Below are 13,874 nucleotides of genomic sequence, written 5' to 3' on the forward strand. Positions count from 1 at the left end.
CCTGCTTGTATCACAGTCGTTGAAGCCCGCGCTGTCTGTACGCTACCACACAAGCCACCATTTCATCGCCTATACGTTTGCGTATATACATATATATATATATATCAATGCGTCTACCAACTTGACTGTTTCCTTTGTTTCTCCACTTAACCACTCTGGGGTCCTTCCCGCGTACACTCTTATCGGTCGCAGGTCCGGGTATCCGTGCGTGGTCCGTTGTCCGCATGGATATTCACCTGTGAGGATGTGAATGGGATGGGACTAAGCAACAGCTGATTTTTCTTCGCATCTGTATGCCTGCCCGTGTTGACTACCGACTTCACTGTCCTGTCTTTTGCCTCGAACACTGTCAATGCCCACACTCACAAGCAACCTATGCAGTCCGAGCCTGCCGGTAGCCCAGAGGCCATATGAATGCTTCGCTTTCCAGTTCATTCATGCATGGCCCCGTCCTGTTACCCTACCTGTTCCCGTGTCCCGCAGACAGGAGACACTGTAGCTGTACTTTTTGGTGATCCAGAACGTCACCGCATTCGTCGTATATTCCTCAACCCCGACTACGAAGAGCCCGTCGGCAAGAAGGTTCCCTGCCCCGCAGGGACCTACCTGGACTACGATGGCGCCTATGCCGAAAGCCACTGCAAGGAGTGCCCCGCCGGGAAATATTGCCGGGGGACAGGACTGACGCAACCAACTGGTGACTGCGCTGGCGGGTTTACTTGCGATGCGAGGTCGGAGCAGCCTGAAGGAACACCTTGCCCGGTCGGCCACTTTTGTCCTGCTTCGTCGGGTGCGTCGGCGAGCCGCTGAGAGAGAGAAAGTCGACTAAGCGAATACACGCGGTACAACGCATCTGCCATCGGATCTGTCAAACACAGAGTCTTGGGTCTCTGCTTTCCACAGCTCAGAACCGTAGCAGATGGAAGCTGCGCTCGGACACGGCTCTGAGTCGCGCACTCGTCCCGCTGCTCTGCCTACTACCACCGAATACGCGTCAAGGTCACTTCGTGCAGGGATAGGAAAGACACTCATGAGACACGAGCACGTAGAAGCAGAACTGACTAAGAAGAAGAGTGGCAGAAAAGGAAAAAGCAAGCCTTTGAATAGGGCATCTTATTCACGTAACAAAGGCACTCAATGGAGTTTTGCTGCGGTGTTGCCGCAAGCAGATATATGAATTTGAGTCAAAAGTCAAACGAGCGTATTGGTGAAGATTCAGACGGAAAAGATCGTGGCACTCCCCATCGACTCTGCGTTCACCTTCTACTAGTCCTTTTTGCATACACGACTGTAGACTGTATTGATGCAAATTGATGTGTCAACATATGCATCTGAGTTGTTTAGGGTGCGGATCGTACCTGAAGTGGATTGGGGTCACCAGGGGTTCAAACGAACTTGCTTCAGAAGCGCGGTTTCCCCCTTCTCGCTGCCACTCGGCTGTCTGCATGCCGCTGTAGGACTAGGGACTGTACGAGAAGCTCTCGTTTCTCGAACTGTGACTCCCTAAGTATTCCTAGTCGTTTTTTGCAGTTTTTGTATGAATATGCAGGCGCTTCAGATACGCAGCGGAATTTAGCCTTCAGAAAATCTGTGTTCACGCCCTTCGCCTACGGCCGGTCCGCTGCATCGGCTGTAACCGATGGTGATTTCTCAGAAGCTTCTTCGTGGCCTCTCCCGAGTCTTAGCTCCAGGATATATCCTTTCCGTCCATCTGCATCACGTGCTGCACTGCCTGGAGAGGACATTTTCGTCATTGATGTCGTGGAAGAATCGGAAATCAAGAGCGTCGAGCTTCACACGGGTCGCCCCTACGATCTAGCAGTAGGGAAAAGCTGATAGCAGTCGGGACAGAAGTCGGCCTCTGAAGTTACTTGCTTCATCTGAAGTTCTTGTTAATGTCGGATCCTAGATGTGCTTGCCAACCGCCCCAGTAGTGACAAACTGCCTATGAACGGCATCTGACTTGTCTGTAAACGTATGAGGGAGGGCAAAGACTTAGGAAACGCAGTGCCTCTACATCCGGCAGCTTCGTCTTCACCGCATGCACTTGTTCTGCGAATGCAATTTAGTGTGGCAATCAAGGCAGGCGAAGTCGATGCATGCACATGAGCTCGAAACGTATCAAATTGCGAGTTCACCACCTCCAATTTATCTGCACGCTTCTCTGTTTTGCACGGGGTTTCCTGCGCGCATTCAGGCTGTGGATGACGTGTCAGCTTGGTGCTGGGACAAAGAAGCATTGACGTGGAAAGGGATAGAATTTCACGACAAATTGACGGAGCCTGGCATGCTTCGGCTTGTTCTCACCAACACAGCCAAATCTTCCAAGATAGCCCTTCAAGTTTCTGGAGAGAACGATTCACCGGTGCTGATTCGCGAGGTTGTTCTGCGGGCAGACTCCACCCAAACAGGCACGCAGAAACACATACTTCAATTATGGGCAATGTGGAAAAACTTAAGGCGTGCGTGTGATGGTTGACGGACTCTCAAGTACATGCGGACCACTGCATGCGTGGAAGACGAACCCGAACTCGCTGAACCAGCAAGCGAATTGCTGTGACATGCCACGCATGTGATAGCTTACCAAAACATTATCTCGTCAACCGGCGCTGTTGTTCTTTGAATCGGCTTACACAAGGCGGTGTGTTTTCACTTTTTTCCTGCAGCTTTCCTGCTTCCCTCGATTGCCTTCTCTTCTACGTTCAGGGTTCGTGACCTCAGTCGCACAGATTCTGCAGTCTCAGTTCGGTTTGAGCAGCAGGTGCCTACGGTTCTTTCCACCTGGTCCTATGGTTATCCGAGCCTCTCCTATTTGCCGAGTCGCACCTTCACGCTGTATCGGTATCTCAACGACCGCTGTCTGATGCGTCTGCTGACTTCCTGTCGCTTTTCATTTTCTCTGTCCGTGGCTGTTCCGTTCAGAACTCCCGTCGAAGGTTGCACAGCCTTGCCCGCCTGGAACGTACCAAGATGAGCAAAGGCAGACTGCATGCAAGCAGTGCCCAGCAGGCCAGTTCTGTTCTTCGTTCAAAACAGAGACTCCAACGCCCTGCCCAGAGGGTCACTACTGCCCACCAGGAACGGTCTCTCCCCATTTATTTCCGTGTCCTCTCGGCACGTTCTCCAATAAACAGGGTGTGGCCCGAGTCGACGAGTGCCAGCCTTGTCCTGCAGGCAGCTACTGCGCGTCTAGGGGTTTGACGCGCCCAACGGGCCTTTGCGATGCGGTACGGTCGAACACAGATGTCGAAACAGGTCTAGGGATACAGGAACTCCTCATATACTCTATAAAGGCCTCAGAGATATTGTGCATACACATGTCTGTTCTTCCACGCTCAGATGGAGTTGCGTTGACTGGGAAAACGCCCACATCCGTGTAAATGCGCAGTCATTTTCAGGCATCCCAGAATCAGATCGAAAACAGCGGTGTCTACGCCGATGTTCAAGTCTTGCGTTCCAAACATGCACTGGATTAGCGGTAAAGATGAATGTTTACATATGTATCCTCGGGCAGACTCATGAACCATGGACACACACACATGGATCACACTGTCCGGGATTTTCTTGTTTCGTTCCACAGATGTGTGTATGCGTTCGTCTCTCGGTCTGGACTCGTCTGTGTGTAGACTAGCGTGTAGCCTTGTGACAGACACAGACACACTCGTCATGTTGTCCTGCCACCCCCATGCTTGTAGAAGCGATATCGAAGAAACAATGAATGTGGATGGAAGATTCTGGGTTTATTCCTCTTTCATTTCCAGGGCCATTTGTGCACTGGGAAGTCTTGGCTAGCAGCTCCGACCGTCACCTCTGTCAATCCCGACATCGTCGTGATGGAAGAAGGGCAACCAAGGCTTTTCTCAGGTTTCGGGATGCTCTGTCCAGTGGGTTTCTACTGCCTAGAGGGAGCACAGACACCGTCCGAATGCCCTGCGTACGTCGAATAAAAACCCACACTTCTGTTTTGAGAACTTCCAATGTGATCGGAGCCTTTAGTTTACCTGGGGGTAGCAGTCCATCTGATGGGCGTGTCTTCCCGCGCGTCTTTCTGCTTCTGTGAAGCATAAGAGGATTTTGGGGGCGCTGCATGACTACAACGATCACGTCCTCTCGTACATACATACGCGCTCGAGTCAGCGCTCGTAGATGACCAGATGCACAAGCGTGCACATCCACTCGATTTTGGTTCTCTTTGTCTTGCGAGTATCCCCAGAAGCCACCGTTGGCCTGAAGCAGTCTGTGCGCTTCTTTTGTTGCCTGTTTGCTTACACAGAGGAAGACAGACGGCAGCAGCAGGAGCGATGAGAGAAGAGGAATGTGTTCCTTGCGAGCCGGGCTTCTACTGCCCGGAACCCGGCGTTTCGTTGCCTTGCGATGCGGGATACGTTTGCCTAGAGGGAGCGACAACGGCAACGCCTGCAGATACGACGACAGGAAAGCAATGTGACGCAGGTTTTTACTGTCCACAAGGCTCCTTCAGGATGCTTGTAAGCCAACAAAGTGGACAAATGATGTAAGGGTATATAGGAGTCCCCCGTACCCGTCTTGGACAGTTTAACCCATCATTCGCGTCCGGTTCTGTCCGACTTTTCAGGCATGCATACACACGTGTCGGACAGTGTCGTATTGATTCTGGGGTCCCTTTTTCACCTTGAAGCGTTTCGGGCTCTGCCACCAACGCATCTTTAGTCGAGGTCGACACTCTCAGGCTCACCGCCTGTAAAGGAAGATGGTGTCGCCACTGGAGCAGAGTGTGAATTTGGAGATCAGGGAGTTCCTCACTTAGCTGGCTTACGGCATGCTCCACACTTACAGATGAATGCAATCATAGGCAACAAGGTACGCCCAGGTCACGCGGTTCTGCCCGTGATACGTACCCTTCATTTTCTGCCTTCACAGCCCTGTAGGCCCGGTACAACGAGCGCAGAGGGCGCCAGCTCTTGCACGCCATGTGAAGCAGGCAATTTCTGTCCATGGCCGGGGACGCCATCCGGAGACGCAGACGGCGTCAAACAATGCCCAGCTGGCCACGCCTGTCCGGCAGGAAGCAGTCGCCCCATACCTTGCCCTGTCGGCACCTTTCAGAATGACGCAGGTGCAGAAGAATGCAATCCCTGTCCGGAGGGCTTCTACTGCGGGGAAGGGGGTTTGACAGCGGCAACGAAGAAGTGCTTTGTAGGATTCGTCTGTGGAATGGGCGCCTCCACTCCATCAGACTGGGACAACGTTTACGGGGTCGACGGCGCCAGCAGCGGCCGGTGCCCTAAGGGCCACAAGTGCAGCACGGAGGGTGGGCTGCCTGTGGCTTGCGAACCTGGGACATATCAGGTGAGGTGAAATGTCGAAAAAGCGTGTGCCGATGTAGAGAGTCTGCATCCATGCACCTGAAGGAAACGATTTGGATGTTCAGGGTTTAGAGACACATGCCTCAGTTATCAAGTCTCTAGCCAGATTCTGTTGATTCATGCTTGCCATATCACTATTCATCCATTCACATCTGCAGAGTCAGTGGAAGCTATACACGCTGTACACGGACCATGACATTTACCGTAGTGATAATCTTTCTGTTGCTACTCTGTACGGAATATGTAGATCCATCTTTCCATACTAACAACAATGTACTCAGGGGTGGACGATTTGTACTTCCTGGCATACATTTTCTGCCACATCATTGCCAATGCCGTCTTGACGCGTGTTAACATTGGGTATGTAGACCATTTTACGCTTTCTTCGAAGTCGGAAATCCGCTTTTCTTCCTTCCAGTCAAGCTGTAGAAAACCACATACATACTATAGGTTTGCTTAGCTACTGCCGTATACCTGCCAACCGGATTAGCTCTGTGTTTATCCCAGATTGACCGTCTTGATGACCACAGCTTCAAAATAAACTTGCACCATGTACAGTGGCGTCCAGTGTCTATTTGAGCAGGCAACACTCGCATACAAACTGTTCATATGCCATGATATTCTCACTGGTGGTCTCAGCCCCTGGCTTCCTATATGCGAATGCCGCTTGCCCTTGTGTACCGATTTCTTGCCACGATAGGACTCAACGGCATCCACCGAATGCAAGATTTGTCCTCCCGGCAAGTTCTGTAGCACTGCAGGCCTTCACGAGCCGTCTGGAGACTGCGAGGGTGGCTTCTTCTGCAAGGCTGGAGCAAAGACAGCTCGCCCAGCCACCGAGGCTGAGGGGGGGGGCATTTGCCCCGTTGGGTGGGTTTGTCCCCAAGGTTCTGCGGCGCCTCAGGGATGTCCGCCAGGACAGTACACTAACAGGAGGGGACAGGAAACCTGTCAGCTGTGTCCCGCGGGAAAGTTCTGTTTGAAGGCAGGCGACCCGCCTCAGGTCTGTACGAGCGGACATGTGAGTGCAGGGAGAAACGAAGTAGGAAAGAGTGAAGGGGAGAAGACGCCAAGAGGCATACGGTTTCCGCTCATGTGCTTCTGTAGAGAAACAGAAGAGTCGCGACTCCCGTGCACCGATCTTGAAAGCGTAAATAAGTGGAAACATAGAAAAGGCTTGCATGTGTGGTCAAGAAAAAGCTGGCCCGATAGTTCGACAGTTAATCCAACGACGGATGTGTGGGACGGTTCAATTCTCTGTGAGAGGAATAGTAAAGAGATGAAATCAAAAAGATAGGGAAGAAGAGAAATAGGCTCTGGCGAGGAGCGGCAAGCATATCACTGTTGTGGAAGATATCAGACTGCAGTGAGCGTGGTGTAGCTGCGATAGAATGATGTAGAGGTTTCGACTGAAACATCCACGGAATTAGGGGTTTCCAAGACATTGAAGACGCTGGCATGACAGTCAACTCGCCGAAGTGGCAACAGTTAAGAGAGATCCCGCGTCGCCGCCGTGGATTCTTTTCGTATTAAGATTTTCCTTTTCCGCCCGACGCTCAGTATCTCGGGAAAGAATCATGTCTCGTTCACAGGAGACTCTGTACACTGTTGCGTATGCACTAAATGACACCGCACCCTCTGATGCCACAACGGTTGTCTGCTTAAGCTCTGTTTCCACGTCCATCACCTCTGTGATTCAACTGGCCATGATGTCTCTGCATCGCTTCTCTTCCCCTCAGGTGTGCGACGGCGGGAGTGGAGTAGGAAACCTTTGCCCTGCTGGTTCATACTTCAAGATATCGAGCGAGGCCACGACCAAAGGATCTTGCTTTCCATGCACAGTCGGCCACTACTGCCGCGCGGGCCAGATTGCCGGACCCTGTGCACCGGGGTGGGTTTCTAGAGTCTGTAGAAATGCGCTGCGTAGCACATTCGTAAGGCTGCCAAGACTTGATATTCAGTGACACCCTTCATCACGACGTAGGTTGGTCTCTACGGAAGGTTTGGGAAAACGTGAGTTTGATATCGGGAACAGAAACGGCTGAACACAAACTCCGTGGGAAACTTCCGACACGAGTGGTCACGACGAAGCGATGGATGTTCGACATCTTTTGTCTCGCTTTCTCCATCTATGCTGATGGTTTCGTACGTTTTCTGCGTGATATTAAAGAGCCCTCGTTGCGAGCAACGCGTCTTCGCCTATCGACGTGATTTGTCAACCAGCGCACTGTCCCGCGACTCTGCACCACTGGCCAGGCTAGTTGCTTCAGACTTTTTTCTTTTCATATCCCTTTGATAAGAATCAAGGTGTTTGATATCGCAGCACTAAAAACCAATCCTCAGTACGACCCGCTTGCATGTTAACTCGTCGCTACACAGAAATGTCCCATAGAGACAAGCGCAGTTTTTCATTTCCCTTCCAGTTCCCTGGCCTACTTTCATAAACACATTTGCCGACTTATTACAGGAGAGGCACCCTTGCGTGTCATATCTTTTGCTTGGCAGCTTTCTCTGCGGCCTGGGGAACTGGTTGCCGAATCCGAATGCTGACTACAAGCCTCCAACCCCATTTATCCCACAGTCTGAATCTTTCTCAGCAGTTCTGCTTACCCTGGAAAACTGGAGACAACTGGAGGCGGGAACCGCTCTCTACGGGGGCATTCCTTGTCCGGCTGGGCATTACTGCGTAGCTGGAGCGACAGCACCCGCCGCATGTGGCAGGAACACAGCGAGGCTGGAGACGGGAGGACGATGGAAAAACGACTGCAGTCCTTGTCCGGCTGGGTAAGGCAAATGAGGCTGCATTTACTTAGTTAGTGCAGCTTCAATGTTGGACAGCTACTCCCTTATCCCTTACCACCGGATCCTTGTCACAGTGACTGTCGTCATGCCTTGTTTTCCAGTTCTGGGGAGAGTGACGTGCAGTTTTTGCTGCCGTCGCGCCGTATCTTGACTTCGGTACAGCCTGGCAGCTTCTTGAGAACCCGGGCCTGTGCTTTGTTTTTTCCTAAGTCACGCGAGGACTTGACTTAGCCGCCAGCTTCCCCCTGAACGTCCCTCTTCTTCGAAGTGCACTTGCCGTCTCGTTGTCAGTACGACCTCAGAGTACCGAAAGCGTCCTGCCGATATACCCTTTCGATACGCTCCATTGTGTCGTATTCTCCTTGATGTATACTTTCCTTTTCTCGTAGATACTTTTGCAAAGACGACGAACCCGTCCCGTATCCATGCCCGCGCGGATACTACTGCCCCTTCGCTTCGAGGGACCCGACACCCTGTCCCCAGGGGACACTCAGCTCTAGAGAGAAGGCAGAAAGCCTTGGAGACTGTGTCAGCTGCCCGTCGGGGTACCACTGCAATGCTGGCACTTCAGATCTTGCAGACGATGGCCTACTCTGTCCTGCTGGGTACTACTGTCCAGAAGGAACAAAAGACCCCGTCCCTTGTATGCCAGGCACCTACAACGCCTTCACGGGCGGTACATCCGTGGACAGTTGCCTGCCTTGTCCCGGTAGGTCTCAAGTTTACAGTTCGTTGGAGAAAAAGAGAGAAAGGCGTCGTAGGAACGCGTGCTAGCTTCGTTGCCAGCGAAGTTAAAGAACACCTTGTTCGCAGCTGGTACTGTTGCATTCAAGAGCATGCCGTCGTACTCGATGGTCTTTGATGTTCACATTGGTGTACCTCAAATCAAATAAACAGAGCCGCTACGGGATACAGGATACTGATGACGATTCCGGTAACGAGAGCAAGACAATCACAGCCTTTGTCACTGCTCTTCAGAACAGCTGGGGAACACCCACCGCAGTCCAGGAAGCCTAAACCGTATCATTTTGTATTTTTCCAGAAAGGCAATGCACACCTGGTGCTAGCAAGGTGAGAGCGACGGAAAGTAAGACAAAGACAAACTGGGTATCTTCTGTCTGCTCACCTGATTTCTCAGCTGGATTCTTCTGCAGCTCCGAAGGCACAGCGCGGCCTACCACCACCTGCCCCGCCGGTTACTATTGCCCCGCGGGCTCCATGTCTCCTGTGATTTGCCCTCCGTCTAGCTACTGTCCACTTCAATCAAGTGCGCCCAAGGCATGCGCTAAAGCTGGATTCTACTGCCCGCTTGGGACTCCCAGCCCAGAACCATGTCCCTCAGGAGCTGTGTGTGTGGTGGGGGCCACAGAGCCCGCACTGTGCCCGAAGGGGACGTATTTGCCGCCTTCGGCGCCGGGCGTCGTTGGCGGGTCTGAACAGGAATGCATCACCTGTCCTCTTGTGAGCATCTCTCATTCTGGCTCTGCCGCAAACTTGGGAGAGACTTGAAGACTCGAATACCCACTCGGATGCGCGTCTTTGTTCGTCTTGTGATGAGCGTTCATCTTGAGCGCCACCTCGTTGCTTGACGACCTGAGACGGAGCCTGTTGCTTGTGCAGAGGGTCGCAATACAGTCAACACAGTGATGGCCAAGATGTCAGCTAGCTCACATAAGACAAGTAGCAGTGCCTGGCGGTCGCCTTCGTATCGACTCCGTCGCTGCAGCACGTGTATTACCCTTACATATCCGATATGCCTGGAATAAAGAAGGCGTTTGTGTGACGAGAGGCTCCGAAGAATGCAAGAGGGCTTCTCTGTGTCTTAGTCAGAGACATACGCAGGCTGCGCGTTTCCTTTTTGCCGGTGGGGCTATACTTATCCAGGATGACGCTTTTGGCGACAGAAGTTTAATCGTGTCTCCGTTCCACCTTGACGCTTTTCTCGTGCTTTGCGTTCTCAACCATGCGCGAGCACCTGGCTACCAGGCGATGAGATAACGAACAGAACAATCGCCTTTATGTTTGTTTTTTTGTAGGGCTCCTTCACCGACTCTTTCGGTTCGACAAGTTGTTCGATCTGCTCCCCAGGCTTTCTGTGTTACGAAGGATGCAGCTCTAGGTGAGAGAAAACCGCAAAATGCGTCAGAGAACATGGCTCTTAGAGGTATTTTCTAACTTGCACGATGGGCTTCTTATGTAAAAAGAGAGACATGTGACGGAAGCCGTCGTTCCCTGCAGGCTGGCCCCATGTGTGACTTCTGCTTATATGTCGGTTTAGGTATGATACCATTCCATTGTTTCTATGTCTTTCGCCTTTGATTCAACTCCAGCCGGTAGCAAAGAGATGAAAGACACCAACAATAGAACATTGTTGACGCTAGTTGTATGGGCAGTGCTTAGCCGGTTTTATGCCCACGGCATCTTCTCTGTTGTTCCCGCGCAAGTCACGCTCCTCGGTCACATGATATGCATTCAAATGTGGAGGCTCGACGGGGACTTACCACAGAAGACAGAGGCTTCCAAAAGCTGATGTCTGTTCAAATTTCTCTGCTGCGTCGTATGCAAGCGTGATGGCTTTGGTAGAACACGATCGCTGAGATTTAAAGTTAGAGACGTTGAGATGAATGCCGTCGACCACACTCACGGAGGTAAAGGAGAAGCTTCAGTAGGTTTTGAATTCGATAGAGCATCGTGAGGAAAGGCATATACCTCTTCCATACTGCGTGTGAACTCCTCACTTCACACTCAGAAAAACAGGAAATACCACAGAGTCTGAGAATCCACTGTGGCGGCGTTTCTCCTGCTTTCTTCTGATGTTCGCCTCTCCTGCACCTGGCTGTTTCAACCCAACACACTCCACGCGCTTGATTCTGTGGTCGGTGTGTCGGTCATGCGAAAGAGTCCTTCAAGAGACACTGTGAAGTGGAAATCTGCAACATAGATATAGAGTGTAGCATGTAGTGTAGAGTCCATACCTGCTCGCTGTGCCATTCACGCCTTCTTCATAGATTGACCTGATTGGCCTAAAGAGGAGAGCTCGAGTGTCGGTCCAGATATCACTGGTATTGGGGGGATTCAGCTGATGTGGGGCCTCTCCGTTTAAAAGCAAATACAGAGTCGTTCTCTGCATGCGTCGATGTGTGCTCTGTATGGTGTCGCCGCCCGGCCGGAGTTGCATTGTGACGGTCCAAAGGACGGGGACACCGTGTCGGCTCGTGGCTTGGTCGTCGTGCGCGAAAGGAGCGCAGTTTCCTGGGAATCCAATCCATCGCTCTGCCTTGGGCATTGAAACGAATCCATAGGGCAACCCTGCACTATTCAACTCAGTTAATGAGTATGAGGATTGATATTCTGTTCCAACCGATCCAAAATCGTGATGTCTTTGTCGCTTATATAAGTCTAGTAATGCTTGTCAAGTTTCTCCGATCCTTGCCTTGTACAGTGTGTATCTATTTGACTGTTCAGTTTAGGCAGAACTGTAGTTTATCGATACAACAGTCAGCCTAATCAGTTAAAAGGTTTGTTCAGCCACTGGTTCATCATCAACGACCTTATTTCGACCCATCGGGCTGGCGTTCCACGTGTCGTTTACCGTGAGCCTTTTTGCCGTTCTTCTGTGCCAGCCGGCCTGCATCAAAGGAGACAGACAAAGGCCAGCCCTGCCCGCTGGGCCACTACTGTCTCCCGGGGGCCCTTGAAGCGTCACCGTGCCCAGCCGGGACGGCTGGAATGAAAGAAGGACTGCGTGCAGAAGAGGACTGCACGCTTTGCCAGGTAGGCAAGCTATCCGAGAGGTTTTTGGATCCGGGAGGAACAGACGCTCACCGAAGATTTCTCCATTTTATGTAGGAAAATAGATTGATTCTTGCTTCTCTATGTTCTTCGGCAAACACACATACTGCTCATTTGCTTTTCACACTCGCCGCATTTGTTGATCAGTCTGTTTCCTCAACCAAATATTAGCATAAAGGCGATTTCGAAAGAACTGGTGGAATGTGAATAAAGAATGAAAAAGAGACACTGCATGAAGCTAGGCGTAACTTTGGTTAATGCTCAAGTTGTACCACAGGGCCTTTAAGCTTGAGCGTCTGCGTTGGCGCAGGAAGGCGGTAGATGCAGAGAAACAGATGGTGGACGTAGGGGTGTTGAGGATCTTGTTCTCGGCGACGCTTTTCTGGGTTGTCTCCACAGGCGTCGCATGCGCAACCCCGCTGTTGCACGTTTTCGGACGCGTACGCACCGGACTAGGACTGCAATGTAGAGAGTTTTTCGTTCGTTGTTGATGGCTGCCAACGCTATGCCGTACTGGCCTCCGTACCCAGTGGCACTGAGAGGAAATGACATCTAAAGTAGTGGCGACACACACGGGAACAAAGCGGAGTATGCATGCACGCTCTGTCCTGTTGATAAGCATGTCAACGCTCGTATCGTTTCGCCAGCAGAGACCTTTTCACAAGAAGGGGGAGCCGTGTACAAAGGGCCCTTCGAGGGTCAAAGGTCCCGCCTCACTGTGGTTTCCGGACGACTGCGGCTTGTGGCTTGTCTCGTGGAAACACAAACGCCACCTGTGTACAAGTGAACTGCGATCGAGAACTGCGAAGCTCAGATTGAGTAAACAGAGACGTTGGACTCTCAAGGGTCCTGAAGGCGACTGTGCGACTCCAGCTATACAGCCTGAGTGTCTGCTGCGAGTTCTTTGACGCCCGCAGGCTGGAACGTTCAACGAACTTCCCGGCCAGTCCACGTGCTCGATGTGCGGGGCGAGTTCGACAAGCGATCCAGGCTCTCTCACTTGCAACTGCAAGGGAGAGAATCGCATGTTTCAACCCAGCGACAAGTCTTGTGTGTGCAAGCCAGGCTTCGTCTTTCTGAAAAACGGAGTTGACATGGCTTCCGAAGATGGCGAGGGAAACTGCTACCAGGTTGTAAGTGCTTCGCTCTTTAGGCTTGGTCTGCCTTTTCATCCCTTGCGTTCTGTATACATGTTAGACTCCAGAACGTGTTGCGTCTTCTTGGGCGTGGTGTCTTGCATATTTGCCTCTGTCTGGGTTCCTATCGAACCAGAGGGCTTGGCGTCTGAGGCTGAAAACGCCCACCTTTGCTGTTCGCATTTAAGGCTGTTTGTGGGATAGGAAGAATCGTTTCGATAGCGAACTAATTTCAGTCTGAAGTGACTTCATTTTCCACGCAAAAACTACGTTCTACACCACGACAGCGTCGATTGGAAATCACTGCATTCTACTTGTGTATTCAGGTTCACGATCGCTGCGGAGTGGGAGAGTCCCGAGATGCATCTGGGGAGTGCGTGGATCCCTCCTCCACCTGTGTGAAGCACTGCGGGGAAGGCGGAGGAGAGTTCAATGAGGTTGCCGGGCTATGCATGTGCTTCAGCAGTCCGTCGCAGATCGCAGAGTGCGACTTGACCTGTCAACGACATGCGCCCCGCATGCTCTTGTCAGATGACAAATTCATTGTTGAAGAAACACAGAGTTCTGGAGACGTCCACACCCTCGCGGAAATTCCTCTCGCGTCTCTGCGGCCGAATCGCTTAGCAGGGACACCCACCTGCACACCAGGAGAGAGGTGCTCCGTTCAGCTTCAGGATATGACCACAGGTAATAGCCGGACCAACGTAGACACAGCGAAAAAAAGCCCCCATCTCTCTCGAGGGCATTTTGTGTCGTCAGGGTGCCTCCCTGTTTTTTGAACTCGGGTTCCACTCACTCT

General features: G+C 51.9%; 2 protein-coding genes across 2 annotated transcripts in view; both read left to right on the forward strand.

Moving 5' to 3' along the window:
* TGME49_207865 (GCC2 and GCC3 domain-containing protein) overlaps positions 1-810 on the forward strand; it is a gene marked incomplete at both ends in the record, with an annotated part of 36,948 nt that extends 36,138 nt beyond the window's left edge. Inside the window, one exon of the mRNA XM_018779398.1 lies at positions 484-810. Coding sequence (XP_018638507.1) covers positions 484-810 — 327 coding nt within the window. The remainder of the gene's footprint in view (positions 1-483) is intronic.
* A 1,215-nt stretch (positions 811-2,025) lies between these two features.
* TGME49_207875 (GCC2 and GCC3 domain-containing protein) lies at positions 2,026-13,854 on the forward strand (the record flags this gene model as incomplete). The annotated part of the gene is made up of 14 exons (XM_018779399.1): positions 2,026-2,411; positions 2,923-3,227; positions 3,762-3,934; positions 4,274-4,487; positions 4,900-5,328; positions 6,046-6,366; positions 7,085-7,236; positions 7,851-8,129; positions 8,537-8,856; positions 9,286-9,608; positions 10,184-10,266; positions 11,771-11,921; positions 12,857-13,072; positions 13,402-13,854. Exons 1-14 carry the CDS (start codon positions 2,042-2,044, stop codon positions 13,852-13,854), a joined length of 3,789 nt encoding a protein of 1,262 aa, XP_018638506.1. The 5' UTR covers positions 2,026-2,041.
* Positions 13,855-13,874: the final 20 nt, after the last annotated feature.

Source organism: Toxoplasma gondii, chromosome Ib (genome assembly GCF_000006565.2).
Source record: "Toxoplasma gondii ME49 chromosome Ib, whole genome shotgun sequence".
In the NCBI taxonomy this organism is placed as follows: domain Eukaryota; phylum Apicomplexa; class Conoidasida; order Eucoccidiorida; family Sarcocystidae; genus Toxoplasma; species Toxoplasma gondii.